At 36.5% G+C, this 16,237-nt stretch overlaps 1 protein-coding gene across 4 annotated transcripts in view; it reads right to left on the bottom strand.

Annotated features, from left to right (window-relative positions):
- The window catches only part of GMDS (GDP-mannose 4,6-dehydratase), a 628,423-nt gene that overhangs the window by 477,991 nt on the left and 134,195 nt on the right, over positions 1-16,237 (bottom strand). For all 4 annotated transcript variants that reach the window (XM_023221057.3, XM_023221059.3, XM_023221058.3 and 1 more), the window contains exon 4: positions 15,302-15,411. In XM_023221057.3, the coding sequence (XP_023076825.1) occupies positions 15,302-15,411 (110 nt within the window). The remainder of the gene's footprint in view (positions 1-15,301; positions 15,412-16,237) is intronic.

The raw sequence follows: 16,237 nt of genomic DNA, 5'->3' as shown, positions 1-16,237 counted from the left end.
TTTTATTTTATTTTATTTTATTTTATTTTATTTTATTTTATTTTATTATGCTCTACTAGAAAGGTCTAAAGTCACAATACAATGAAAATCAACTACAAATTATTCCGTAAAATATGTTATATGTGGCAACAAACATATGCCTTTAAGTTTGACTATTACAAATGGAAGATTATTAATAAAAACTAAATGACAGCAACAAAATCTGTATCACTGGCAAGTCAAGACAGCACATATAGCATCAGATCATAGAGCTGATGTTAAAAAAACTCAAACATGTGATAGGGGCACTACACAAAATGTCATGTGCGAACATCTGGAATTAAGATTACTTATAGTGGAGAAAATAAAACGTCCCCGAAAAGTGAAGGCATGCATTAAATCTTGGCACTCTTTTTATAGTTGTTTTACACATAGAAATGTAATTCTTACGAAGAACTAATTTCACTAAAAGTTACAATTGTACTAGTATTTTCTGTAAGAATGCAAGAAAAGGAGTAAGATTAGACAAAACTCTGTTAACGTCTATGTTATTATGAAAGATATCGCAATTTTTCTATTAAACATTTCATGTGCCTATGACCTGACATTACTGAGATTTCTTTTTTTAAAAAAGTGAGTATTTAAGTGTCAAAATTTTACTAAAAAGTTTTTACTGAAAGTACTAATTTAGTATGTAATTTATGTGACATTATAAAAAACAGGTTTTTACTGGCTAGGAACTAAAAATGTCTGACCAGATAAGGGTTTAACCAAGATGTTTCTGTTGTAGTTAAAATACATCTTTTCTCACGTGATGGAACTTGGGAAAGTTCTTAAGAAATTCTTTCATAAGTAGCATGGTAGAAAACACTAAAAAAAAAGAGAGAGAAAATAAAAAATGAAATTTCAGTAAACCTTTTAAGAAGAAAAAACACAAGAAAAAGGGACAAACTAATATTTCACACATTGGAAATCTAGTAACTGCTGTATGGATTAGTCTCTGCATCCTGTGCCAACAAAGTTGCACCACCAAGACTCATCATCATATAAGATGGTTCAACCTGATAAGTGGAATCCCCAGTTAGAAACTGAGAGAAAGAGAAAAGAACCTCCCACAAAATGAGAGAAAGTGTATCAAATCTATCTGAAATCATTCCTCAAGAAATACGAACTATGAGCAACACATTTATGAACATATGTGCTTATCTAAAATAAAGACATAACCTGTGGAAAAAAGGCAATTAAATTTAGCGCCAAAATTGAACTTTAAGGCATTTATATTACATACATTTTTCCACTAACTATTAACACTTCATTGAAAAACAATGGCCACATGAGAAAATATACTTCCTGATTACATGCAATCATCTATCAATTTAAATAATTTTAAAAGTATCTATATATGTTTAAATATTTTATATCAGATAAAAGAAAGGACAATTTGGACATAAAGGAAAATCTAAGTATCCTAAGCACAAAACTTTGGTACTTTAATCTCAAACAACAGTGTGCACTGTAGTTTATTAATCAATAGGAATGCTACCTAATTAACTATGTTAAAGTTAACGTAATTAAGAAAGACAAACAAGGCAAGTATTACTTAAGCTATTATTATACTACACTGGAAATTTTTCAGATATCTAAGATTTTGTAAGATGTAGTCACGTAAACAAATGTAAAGCCATCATAAATTAAAATTGTTTATAAAATGCCAATAAAACACTGAAGTCCCCGATAATTCATACAAAATCTGTTTTTAGAGTTTAAAAAGGGCATCAAAAACTATAAAGTGTATCATTTTTAAAAGCCCATTTAAAAATTATAAGCAAATTGAAAAACATGTTATTAATTATCCAACATTTAATTATTCATGCAAAATATTTATAAAATACTGTCAAGGAAAATAAATGTTCCAGTGCTACTAATATAAAGAAAATTAATATACTGGTTTTTTAAAAAAGTTTTAAAACAATATTCTTCAGTTAGTAAGCAACACAAATCACTTAGATTTGCCTGTCTGAGACATGATTCTTTTGAAACCAAGCAATTGAAGGAAATGGTGTTGCAATACTGTCCTTTTAATGAAAACCGTGGCAGTGAAAAGGTCACATAAATAATCTGCACGATGTTATTCCATTAAGAAAGTCACAGTCTAAATCTAATGACTGCCAAAGAGGGGCTAAAAGTGTAAAAGAAAAAGTACGCAGTCACCTGCAAAACATATTATATTCTGAATAAAAGTTGTTTTTAAATAACCTTTTAATCTAACAGCCATTTGCTATCTCAAAAATGACTTATAAAGAAATGTTTATGTAATTGTGACTAATTCAATCATCTTATACCCTGGTTTTAAGAAATATATGATAATGAAAGTTCAACTTATAAAATTCCATTTAATTAAATTAAAAATTCACAAAATTGCGGGATTGTGTGTTTAGACATCAGAATTTTCTTTGTTGTTGTTTTCAAACCACCTACACTACTAAAAATATTAGGGTAACACAGATAATATCTGTGCATACAAACTGAAGTTAACACAGTAGACTGCTTAAAACAGAAAAACTACATATATATCTTCTTTTTCTACTGATATGACAGAGTATAACCAATTAATCATTAATAAGTAACAAGCAGCAGCCAGAATATGTTTTATGCTTCATTAAAACAACATTGAGGCCCATTACAGTACACAGCAAACGATGCTGGAAACCACCTTATACCCTTGCAAACCGCATTCCCTTCTAACCTCATTCGGTGGAAGCAGCTAGAGGGTGAATGGCAATATACTCTCAAGTAAGCTTTTATTAAGTATGAGAAATAAATTATATTAAGTGTTATTTTTTGAACTCAGAAATGAGGGAAGGGGTTGTTAAGATATCAAATTTACTAAGAAAATAATTATGTGAGAAATAAGTTGCTGTCACAAGAGAGACTTGCCAGATACTGCTTTTAAGCACGTTGTTATACACACCTTTAGAATAAATTTTGTGACCCAGAGATTAGTCTGTGGTACTAAAATTCCTGAGAGTAGACCAGAAAAAAAATAGAGGGTAGGAGAAATGTTTTCCTAAACAACGTTAGCATTACTCTAGTGGTATTAAGCCCTTATTTCGTTTATAATTAGTAAGATACTGAGGTGATGGGATTGTTAAGGACGTGTTATAAATTGCTTTTCTATAACTCACTTCTGAATCTCAGTTTCTACTAAATATGATTCTACTTCATTAGATCCTCATGACTGTGATCTCACCAAATGCAATTCTAAAACTTGAAAATTACCTTGGAAATTTGTGAGAAGCCACAGAAAGGTCCTCGGAAGCATGCACATATTAAATATTAATTATAATGATGACTGTCATCTTTTATAGTGATTATGTCATTATTTAGGAATGCTAATTAAGACATAAAATGACTTGTTAATAGCCAATGTATTCTTAAGCAATATATTTGTACTTGTGCACTTAACAGCAAATCCAGCATGGGGACTGAACCATAATAGTCTACAGTCCTATTTTCTAAAATGCTGACATTTGAGCAAATGTTCCCATGGAATGTTTGCCTGATTCGTGGACTGACATTTCCTCTTTGTCACTTGCTTAACTGAAAAGGAGACATGCAGGCCAAACTCCACAGTGCCCGCAGGCAGCAGGCTATTGCTTTGCCGCTGCAACTTGTGCGTGGTTTCTCTTTTACTTCCCTCTTGCCCTACTGCCCCCTCAGCCCTTCACTGTCTCTTTATTTTGACATGCATATTATCTTAGCTGATTTCAATCATCTTACAGGAGTGGATGACATACCTTAAAAGATTAAGCTTTCCCACCTGGGATTTGTCCAGAAATTCAGTGTATTACAGCTTCTCAGAGCCTTCTTCATTCTCCTATATTCTTGTGTTATCAATAGTAGCTTTCTTTCTTATTTTATGTTTAAGTACGAGACACAGGCAGCTATGCTGATGGAGTCAGTTTGTACTGTCACTCATCTTTCATTATAACTGCAAGGTTCACTTCCTTTGTCTAATTCTTTGCTGCCATCTATGTGTATAAAAGAGCACAACATTCTTAAACACACCAGAAACTTCCTCTGTTTCAAAAACAATCATGTCTCTAATCTAGAAGGATGAAGAAGGAAGCTTTAGGAGTTATTTGCTTCCCTACTCAAATGTAAAGCTTATTGGGAATTTCCATTTCTTTCTCTGCGAAGCAAATTTATAAAACTGAAAAATGACTGAAGGTACATTATTTAACACAATATTATTGAACATAACCAATAGATTTTTTCCATTCTTGCTGTTGATAAATTTTAATCTGGCAAATTTGATGAACTTATGCTTGAAACAGTTGAAATTTTAAGTCACTTAAGTAAATAATTCCAATAAGATGAATTAATTTTTGCCAAATTGCAATCTAAATATCTTGCCAAACGATTGAGTGAAATGATCACTAAACCAGAACACTTTCATAATATTTAATATAAAGCAAATGCAAAGTAAACAGATAAAAACTTATTTACACACCTTATTTAAACAACCAATAACTCAAATATTGTGACACAGCAATCAACTAACCTCTGTCAAATATTCAAACACTTCTTCTCTAGGGAAGACGGAGAATCTATCACACCACACGAAAGAGCATCTCAACCTCCACTTTAGGACTGACCATACTGGCTCTGAATTGTCCTAAGATATGTTAGTGTCAAACAAATAGAAAGGCAGTCTAGTGTGAGCCATATGGGAATGTTAAAGCAAACAAAAAAACCCTGTCCCCTACACTATTTAACAATTAATCCAGGCAGTCAGGGTAAAGACTGGTTATTTACCATTAGTACTAATAATATGGGTTGACAGTCTTGAAGAATGTCCCTAAAAGGTTTATTTTGTCAATACTACTAATTTCTAAAAGATTTTGCTGTTATATACTAAAAAAATAAAAACCTGGCACCAATGAAATCTATGGAATGGGAGTAGAAAGGAAACTCAGGAAAAGGTTTCTTCACCCTGATACACCAAACAACATAAGAAGTTAGAAACTGCTGCCTCTTCTCTATCAACTCCCACTTAGAATAACTGCATAACTGCTATCAACACAATATTCCTCTTCTCTGGTAAACAGTTCATTTTAATTATCAGCACTAGAACCATACACAAGTTGAGCTAATTTTTCAGGGTGCAATATTTTCTAAAGAATTAGTCTTCTAATGATAAACTTAACAGAGTTTTAACATGCCAAACCAAGACTTGAGGCATACTTTCTTATAAATAAAGCAAATTTAAATTCATTGTGGATTACATTTTAAATTAACATTTCCAAACTATGAACATATTATGTCACTTTTTAAAAAGTAAAAGTGATACCTACTAATCACTCATCTTTGATGTTAGACGTTTTTCAAAAAAATAGAAATTTGATACATTAAAACCATTTTCATATGATTTATTTCTTGCTGGGACTAGTAAGGTATCCAATTAACGATTTACAGTAGAAAGTAGCAGAAAAAATTCTTAACGCATTAAATTTTTTGAACTAGAAAAGGTTTCATTTTATTTTACCATACCAACTTTAAGGATCCAACTTTAACAAAGCAAATTTTATAAACTCCACCTATATGTAAGGATAAAGTAGAAATCATATTTAATATCAAGCTTTACTATGTATTTTAAAAGAGGTATTAAGTTCAATTTTTTTAAATATACATACAAATCTTGGGGCTGGGGGAGATACATCATGGTATTAAACAAAGTATCATTTATGTCTTCACCTTAATTTACGTAAATTACATACTGTAATTTAATTAAGAATCCTGGCCAGGCGAGGTGTCTCACACCTGTAATCCCACAGCACTTCGGGAGGCCAAGGCAGGTGCATCATCTAAGGTTAGGAGTTCGAGACCAACCTGGCCAACATGGTGAAATCCCGTCTCTACTAAAAATATAAAAATTAGCCAGGTGTGGTGGTGGGCGCCTGTAATACCCGCTACTCGGGAGGCTGAGGCAGGAGAATTGCTTGAACTCAGGCGACAGAGGTCGCAGTGAGCCGACATAGTGCCACTGCACTCCAGCCTGGGCAAAAGAGCGAGACTCTGTCTCAAAAAGAAAAAGAAAGAAAAAAGAAAGAAGAAAAGAAAAAAGAAAAGAAAAGTTTTACAATATATTTACTAGCTTACTCTTTGCCCACCATTTTTATAAATAGCATCTAGAAATTAATATTATGGTAAATATGTACATTTAGCTATTTGCATTAATTTTAGCTTAATATATATAAAATAATGTTGCAATACTAAAATAATGCTACTTTGGATTTTATTTCATAAACAAGCCACTATTTATAAATACATTAAGGGTAAAAAACCCAACAAGCATACCTTTGTGTGGTCTACTAATTAATTATGAGCAAAATTCCAAACATTATTAGCTGTTATCAAAATTACAATACCACCTAGATCTAATAAAACAGAACAATCTGTTTGAACAGGGAGAGGAGAGCTTTCATAGAGTGTTCTCTCTCATATAAATTCTTAATGGACTATAAAGGACTTTTTAAGTGGTTTTAGATTTGAATTCAATTGCTCAAATCTACAACAGGCTTCCAAGAAGAATTTGAGCCAGATGACACACAGGCACCCACCAACAGCGTACACTCCTGCCTACCCTGATGAATACAAAGTCCAAAATGCTCAACTTCTTCCTAAGAACCATGGGAATAAACTAGTCATATTTAAAATAGTAGCATTTATTCATTATAAACCTAAACATGAAATTATAAAATGAAAAAGGTTTTGTATTGCAATTTCGCCCTGTAACAAACAAAAGTGGTTACGAACTGTATTAAGTATCATGGAGGCTGTGTCCACACAGGTAAAGGGACAACAAGACTGATCAGAAAGAAATGGGAGCTTGTAGAACAAAAACAAACAAAACCATAATATTACTTGGCCATAGAGGTTTGTTCCATCCACACCATCTATCCACAGAGATTAACAGCATCCAGTCTTTGCTCCAAGCACCTACTCACTTTATGTGTAAGAGAGCTAATTCTTCTAGATGCAAAATGCACTACAGTATGCATGGATATTAGGTCTAAATGCAAACATACCTTCTTAATCCTCAGGCTTTCAAAGTTGTACTCACTGCTCTAAGCATGCTGCTCATAAGGAATCTTTATTATTTGAACATTCATAATTTGCTAACAAACTAGAGTGATTTGTGTTGCTCTGAGCACATCTAAAAATTACACATGACAAGATAACAATGAGTTTAAAAACTCATATAAATATCATAATAGGCTATATTGATTCATAAATCTACTAAGCAAAATAAGTTATCTTCAGAGACCTAATATGGAGTTACAGTTTGTGTATACTAATACATGGACAAAAACCCATTTTCAGTACTAAAGCAGAAATATTTATCTTTAAATCTTAGAAAATAGGTTAATTCACATTATACTTATATAACTGACTTGACAATTTCATTTAAAAATAAGTGTACGAATAGGAACAAGCTGCTCATTCTAACAACGTCTTCATTAAGAAATTGTAGCAAATATTACTTGCCTCCCATAGCTTTTAGGGAAACTAACTTACAAACCACCATGGTGTAGATATTCAAAATTTCAAGTGTTATATTGAATTAAATTGTACTACCCTAACCAAAAAGGTGATTATCATTCCTGATGAGTTAGTACTGTGGATTTCTGTTTTCCGTATATATTAATTTTATGTTAGGATCGCTGATGTGCTAACACTGCACCTGGCATTGTTGAATTTGGGGATCTTCTAGCTATTCAAATACTCTTTCATATGGCATTAATTATAACCAGTTCCCTCCAACAAGGAAAGAACAATGTTTTAAACTCAAACCTACTGCACCAAAACTTCATTTCACTGTAGTAAACAGTGGGAATGACAAGAGAGGTCGAATATAAAGCATCAGAGTCCTGTGGTATCTTCCCCTCATAGTTCAACAACACTGCCCGCCTCGGTCTTCTGAGCTTAGCAGTGTGACAGGAAGACTGAGTGGCATCACATCTGGGGTTGGAGGCTAGGTAGCGTGTGGCTGCTTATCAACTGCAAGTCCAGGTGGGCACCTGTGAAAGAAGCGCTTCAGGTGGCTCTGTGCCAAAATCGCTGCCACTTGAGAATTCTACCCCCATCTATTAAAAAGCAAAGGATCCAAAACATCACTTTTTCCTTGAGAATATGTCACAAGTTAACATTGTGGTGGCAGGAAATATAGTTATTTGAATGGGGAAGACATTCTTGCAATCATTTCGAACAGCAGCTAAGGCAAATGACAGGCAGAAACAGCAAAGACGGATATGTTAACCATGTAACCTGAGCCCACCCATTTCTCTACATAATTTGCCTCAAGTTAGACTGAACTGTGAGCAGGCAGCACACTGGGACGGAAGTGAAGGAGGACACATAAAGGCCAATGTGCATTTCCTTTCCCCTGTGCCCACTGCATTCACTGTTTGCCGACTTCATCAGGACTTGGGACGGTGAGGGTCCAATCCCAGCAGAGGTATTATTGGAGACAGGATGGTCAGGGGGCCTTACTGAGAAGCTGATGCTTAGGTTCGGGTGTAGCTAAGGGAATGAGACAAGTAGATATCTAGGGAAAAAGAGTTACAGTCAAGTCCACATACATAGGACCACAGGTAGAATCATGTCTTATGGAAACACAGCCTAAGGCATGTGCTTGCTGCATGGATGAGAAAACAGAAGCAGAAAAAGGCTAAGTGCCCTCTCAGGGTTGTGAAGTGAGCATGTGACGTGACCAGGATTTTAAACCACAGAAAAGTCCAAGATGCAAGGCCTGGTGTGGACCCTGGAAGTTTTAGAGTGTGTCCCAGGAACTGTGATGTGCACCCCTGATTTGATAACCTTGCCTGGTCCATAGTTTCCTGTGAGAACATTCCTCTCTTCTGCCCCATGGCAGTCGTCTCTTCCAGTAGCGGCCATAATGTCTCCCCGCTGCATCCTCTGGGCACAGGGCCTGGCAAAGGGCCGATGGCTGTATTCACACGTGTTAACTTACTGAATGCTAATATGCAATTGTATGGGCCACAGGCCAGGCCCTCACACACGTTTAAGGATGTTCTAACAGTTTCTCTTTACTTCCAACAGCAATAGCTATGCTCCCTGCCTACTCCTTACTTTCCTGCTCTACTGACACCTCCCTGTCAGGCTCCCCAGGGTCCAAAATAAATAAATGAATGAGCAAGAACACAGAAGAACAGTCCCTCTCTGCTGTTTGCTCTGGGTTTTTAATAGGGTACCCCCTATCCTTACTATAATTACACAGTAAAGGGCCATGCTGTTGCAATTTTGTTTTGTTCTATAATTGGGTTAGTCAGGCACTAACCAGATGTTCAATTACAGACTCCTACCCTTCCCCAACCACCCTTCCCCACCATCATGCAATTCTCCCAAAGTATTTGTTCCCCCACCCCCTTCCCTCAATTAGAACAGCCCCAAGAGGTTCAGGCTTCCTGGGGATGAATATGGGGGTCAGCTATTAAGGTATGGATTTCAACTCTCAGAACCACCAGGAAAATGTCTCTGGAGATGACAATTTTTTAGCTTAGGTAATTCAGTTGCTTGGGCCCTTTCCCAGGGGCCACAGAATTAATTCCCATGACTATTTTTATTCCCACCTCCATTCCTTTAATTAGCTTTTCTGTCTCATCCCTCCTCGATTCTAACTTGGTGCCAGGTCACTACTTGGGCCCCTTGACTCAATCAACTCTGCTTCCTGACCGGCGTCCCAAGCTTAAAGTCCTGCGTGGAGGAGCGTTTAGACTCAACCCCTTGGGGCTTCCACAGTCAGAGTCTGCTAACTTGTCCCACACAACTGTAAGAAGAAATCTCAGCTCCTGCCACTTGGTCATACCCCAATGTACCTCCCAGGCACTCATGCCTCCTAGCAGTCCTGACACAAAACTAAACAAATAGCTTACACAGAGACTTGAAAAGGAAAGTAATACAGATATTTAAAGGATTAGAAAAGGAATAGAAAGTATGGAGTTATTCAATCTGAGTAACAGAAAGTGGAAGAAAGACATACTCATGGTTTATAACACTGAGAAATAATTTGAAAATCCTTTTCAAAACTAAAAAAAAAAGACTAAGTGACTTTTTCAAAACTAAAAAAAAAAGACTAAAGACACATTCCACGATGGAATAACTGTCGTTTCTTTGAGAAAAATCAAGGCAATTCCAACATGGCACTGTGAGACAAAGGAAAGAAATACTGCACCAGGTTCACTGTATAAAGATCTCACCAGTGCCACTACTTTGAAAATGACATTAAGATTATTAAAGAAGCTGCAAGAAATGGGGGACAAATCAAAAATCAGGACAGCAATTAAACAATTAAGAAACACTATTACTTACACAGCAAAAAATACACAAACAAACCAACCACAAAACCACAACAAAAAAGCAGTTTCCCATAACGTTTTCTCCATCAAATGGGCAGGACTACAAACTGGATAATTTGTTCCTACTTGGATGATGTCATCATGCTAGGTTTAACTTCTTTTAATAACTAGTACATTTCAGTCATCTCTCACTTTCTCCCACATAAGATCAAACCAGCCTTTCAATGACCTACTTCATGAGTCATAATTTTTCTGTTTATGATTCAGAAAAATGTCTTCAGTCAGTATTTCCCAGACTGCTGTGGGTTTATTCCAAGAACCAATTTCATCTTCATTGGTTTCCTACAGGAAACCAGACCAACTTCCTATTATTTTATTTTCCTTACTTTTAGCATACTCTAGCCCACATCAAATTAACTGGAAGTGAGAGTGATAGGAGACTTTATTCTGTACAAACAGAAGCCAACACAAACAATACCCAGTCTAGAAGTCACGGATTCAAATTAAATGCAAATATGTGCTAATACTAGAACCTTTTTTCAAAACAACACCAAACCAAATAATAAGAAATTTAATTAATCTTATGGTAAACATTACACTATCAGAAGTAACTTTTTTGTCTAAATATGTCTACGAATACAATAAATTCTACAAAGCTGATTAATATAGAGAAATTAACTATAAGAAACAAAATGCGTATTTTTTTCATCCTAATTCCTTCCCTAACAAGCTACTAGGAAAAAAACAAACAACTGCAACCCACCATGGAGAGCCTTGGAGAGGTAAGGGAACACAGCAGCATGCCGCCAGCAAGGCAGGTGAGCAGTCTGTGCTCACACAGCGCCATCATCCCAAGCCCCTTCCCCACGCCTGCTCTGGCCAAGACTGAGCCTGCCCACAGATCACAGCACAAACAGTGGTATGGAACAAGGGGTTGTGAAGGACAGTCTAAGAGGCACTTGTACTCATACTAAGTACTCGAGAAGTCTTTATTATCTCAGACTATGTACTATTCAGAAAAAGAGGTTTCTGAATATCAAGAACTCTGATACAAACATACATCAAATTCTCTTTCCATTCTTATTATTTCTGACTGCAGACATAGTTTTGGGCTTTAAAAGCTCATTAAGTCATTAACTAGTAAGTAATAGGATTATTTTACATCAAACTCAAAAACCTATACATTAAAAGGAGAAGGTATAAGAAGAAAGGATTTAAGGAACGCATTCTATATGGATAAATCAAGAAACCTGAAACACAAGAACAAGGGTTCTCAAAGTGTGGTTCCCAGACCAGGGACAGCATCATCTGGACACATCCTAAAAATGCAAGTTCTAAGACCCCACCCTAGACCTAAAGAATCAAGGATTCTGAAGAGAGGCCTCACAACCCACACATGATGCTCAAGCTTTATCTATCATATCCTCTCTTGTCCCTCTACATAAAAGTTTCTGGAAAAAATACATTCAACTTGTATTTCCCTTATAACCTCTCAACGTCTAAACCCCCAGAACGCTGGCCAAGTTCTCCTGTCGCATCACTAAAATGTTCCTTTAAAAAGTAACAAATCCTCGCTGGCCTAACTGGCAAGGCCGGCGACCCTTCCTGGTCCTCATTCTCCTAGCCTCACTCCCTCTCGCTTACACTGACCTAATTTCTTGACTGCCATGGCACAACCCCACCCTCTGCCCCTCGACTTCTGTCATCAGCCCTACTTGTCCTCACCCACCCTCTCACTATCAGCACGTTTCCGAGATCCAATGTTCGTCCTCACCCACCCTCTCACCACCAGCATGTTTCCGAAATCCAATCTTCAGTCCTCTACCCATCTTTCTCCAGTTACTACTTGGCATCATTAAGACTTCAAAAGCTGGCCGGGCGCGGTGGCTCACGCCTGTAATCCCAGCACTATGGGAGGCCAAGGAGGGCCTCCTTCATGGATCACGAGGTCAGGAGATTGAGATCATCTTGGCTAACACAGTGAAACCCCGTCTCTACTAAAAATATAAAAAATTAGCTGGGCGTGGTGGCGGGCGCCTGTAGTCCCAGCTACTGAGGCTAAGGCAGGAGAATGGCTTGAACTCGGGAGGCGGAGCTTGCAGTGAGCAGAGATCGTGCCACTACACTCCAGCCTGGGCAGCAGAGCAAGACTCCATCTCAAAAAAAAAAAAAAAAAAAAAAAGATTTCATGAGCTGAATATACACCTCTGTACCCCAGATCTCTCTCAAAACTCACAGCATATTTTAAGCTACTTTATAACCTGCTTCCCTTGAATGTCCTTCAAGTAATGCCAGTGAAATGTTTCCAAAAGGGAACTTATCTCTCCAATCCCACTCCGAAAGTTCCTCCTTGAATGTCGGTTTCTAGTACTGGTTCCACTGACCATCTGGTTCCCTGGGCACTGGAGCCCTGGCTTTCCCTCTTCTCTAGTGACCACATCAGTGCATAGAGGAGTCAGTTCCACCTGGCATCCTGCCTCATTCCTCACTCCCACCCCCATTTCTAGTGACACCATTCTCATCCAGCAACTTCCCACCTCTTCTTAAGCCCTACCTCTAGACTCTTACTTCTAAAAGTCATCATTGAATATATTTCCCCCCATTCAAAACATGGGTAGGCTGCCCAGGCACAGCCCAACTTCCTACCTGGCTTTACCTCACATTTCGCCTCACACTGGTTCTGCTCAGCTCATCTAGAATGTTCATGATGCTGCAAACATGTCCCAAGTTTCTCACTTCTCTTTGCCTCATATTAGCACCCCCATTTCAACTACTAGCTTCCCAGTATGTCTGTAATTGTGCTCCCTGTACCTCAACACTAGAGCCAGTGTCAGTTCCACCTTGCACCATTCATAATACCCTCAGACGGAAGTTCTCTCTTCCCCTCCTTTAAGGAATCAGACATCTGTGCGAATCACCCCTACTAAAGTTGAAACCCCCACAGCAGAAGTGTATCTGACACATCTTTTTGTGCTGTACCATGCCTGATACCTTGCATGAGGTATGCACTCAATAAATATTTGTTGGAAGATTAAATGATCTTACAAACCAAAATTCTCACTAAGAGTACGATTTCTGCCCATTAACTAACCGTTAAGAAAAGCAGCCAAAATACAATAAAAACAGATAAACATCACATGCGTAGCAATGTAGAGGGAATCAACTCAAATCGCCTATGATTTCTATTACTTAGGGTACAACCACACCAGAATGACAACAAAACACTATCATGATCACTACAACTAAGAAAACCAACTATAACATATTTCTGAACTATAAATATGTTTTGGAGAAAGGAAAGAATCAGCCCATTTAATACTAAAATGACAAGGGGAAGGTCTACTATAAATAAACCTTTATAATCCTTGTCTGCATCTTTGATTTACAATTTTTAGCTCCTACAGGTGACAAACTATCTATGATTACAAAGGAAATGTCTTAATCTAAAGGAAACTGAGTAACAGAATGTTCATTCCAAAACATTCTGTTTTGTCTGGAAGATACTCTCATGGCTGGTCAGGAAGGTCAAGAAGCAGCCAGATGAATTATAATGTGGAAGATAGACTGACTACCTCAATTAGGGAAAAATAAAGTCTTCATTCCTGAAATGATAAAAAGTCACCGCTTCTCCATAGGAAAGAAGGGATGTAATTTCTCAAGCACAGTATGCATGAAGACTTTCCAAAATGAAAAAACACACGGAGAATCATTTAGAAAAATAGCTCTGCTGTAACCTAAAGACCCTGACACCTTTCACAGACTTTGGTGAAAGTCTGAATACAGAACAGAATCATCACAGATTAAGAAAAGAAAAATGTTTTTTCATAGACAACACAGATATGAGGTATCTTTATTCATCAATATGTAGCCATCCTTCAAGGTTAACATTTGAGAGATATGTATAATGAAGAATGACAATCAGTTATAAGATTGAGTTTATTGCTATGTTTCTCTATGTTCTCTACTTGGTTTCATTTTATCTAGTTCATGATTTCTTCCTTCAACAAGCAGAGGTATATAGAATAGGCATTTAGCTTCCATTCTATGCAAAATTGGGGATACAGAAAAACAGCCAATCACCTAAGAAAAACTTTCTGAGATAAGAGTCCTGTACTTGTTCATTAAATAGCAACAACAACAACAACAAAGATAGTCATAGATTTTCTGGACTTTTGGGGGGCTTTTATAACTTAAGAGTTATTTGCTTTTATTTCTAAGGTCCACTAACCATCCTGACTGAACAAGTATCTAAATAGAACTCCTATCATTCGTGGCTTCGGATTTCACTTATTCACATGAGCAGGAGGACACAGCAACAAAAACTTGAATTAAGCAGATCACTAGAACCCTAAGGATGGGCCTGTGACGTTTACCATGATTCCTTCCACAATGCGAATACAGGGGAAATTCCATATTGGCTATATCACACTGAAGAGGAGGGACACTAAAAAGCTTTCTTCCAATGATTTTCACTATTCACAATTAAAAAGTTAATTCAGCTAATTTTAACATATTATTGGTACTCAAAAATATTCTCTCAGCCAGTAATTCAGCCACTACCAAAAACTGATATTAAAATAAAGGTTTTACTTAGTTATATCTTCCAACATTTTAACAAAACATTTAATTCACAATCTGTTATTTGAAATGGCAGAAAACACATCCATGGGGCTCACGGCTACATGGAACAACCCAAAATAAACAAATACTGCTATTTCAATATTAGTGGTAAGGTTTTATTATATTGTTCAATAAAAGACAAGGGACTTTTTAAAAATCTATGAGTACTTCAATTAGGATTAATACTCAAACTAACACTGACAATTCAACTTGAAGACTAAGACCGGTGATTGTATTACTGTACTGAGAAGCAACAGACACAAGTAAAATACAGAACACCACAGAAACATAGCCAGAGAAATCATAATGAAAATGCTTACTTTGACGTGGCTCTGGGCTCCAAGGTTGTAGATCTCCGTGGGCTTTACTTCATTAATGATCTTCACAAGGCAGGTACTGTCAGTAAGATCGCCATAGTGCAACTTCATGTCTTCAGGATACAAAAACATACCATTAGATAGAGAAAAGCAACATAACCTCAATTTTTTAAAATATCAAAATTGAAATGCATATCTGGAAAGTCTGAAAACCAGGGTCAAAATGGAAATGCTGTACTGATGGTTCTGGAGTAGCAGAATATAACTGTATTCTTTAACCTAAATCATAGAAAGATAGCTACATAATGCCTATGTCTGTAAAAGATTTTGGTGGTAAACTCAAGAGAAACTTTTTTTAAAGCATAGTATCATGAACATACTATACAATAACATATCTTAGGGCTCCAGGTGGTCGTAAGATGTGTTCTGTAAGAATGAGATTCAAAAAAAGAAAACATTGTGATAACATGTATGCCATCTAAAGAAATCTGTAACACTGATGATGATGAAGATGACTCTATTTTCTTAAGACACTTATCTAGTAATTTTTAAGTACCTTATAAACATCAATCTGTAGGCCCTGCATGAATGCCTGATACGGTGACATAACTGATTAAAGGACAACTAGCCTATTTGAACTCCTAAATCTAAACAGATCCTTACACTGACTTCATTACACAAGAATTTGACACATGTGGAAGGGTGATTTACTAACTTGATATTGTCATCATTTTTACATAATATTGATCTACATCTAGATCCAATGGCAGGCCTGTTCTGACCTTTGCACAGAAACAATAATGAGTTTCAAAGACAATGCACTTAATGACTTAAAGTGGAAAGCCTTTCACTGGAGACTACGGCATCATCTTCCTGATGCTGTCACTATCTATACAAGTAACCCAAACCTTCAAATATGCAGGGGTTGACGGGTGAACA

The sequence above is a fragment of the Piliocolobus tephrosceles genome, chromosome 5 (genome assembly GCF_002776525.5).
Source record: "Piliocolobus tephrosceles isolate RC106 chromosome 5, ASM277652v3, whole genome shotgun sequence".
Taxonomy (NCBI): domain Eukaryota; kingdom Metazoa; phylum Chordata; class Mammalia; order Primates; family Cercopithecidae; genus Piliocolobus; species Piliocolobus tephrosceles.
The sequence above is the reverse complement of the archived record's forward strand: the minus strand, read 5'-3'. Positions and strand labels throughout refer to the sequence as shown.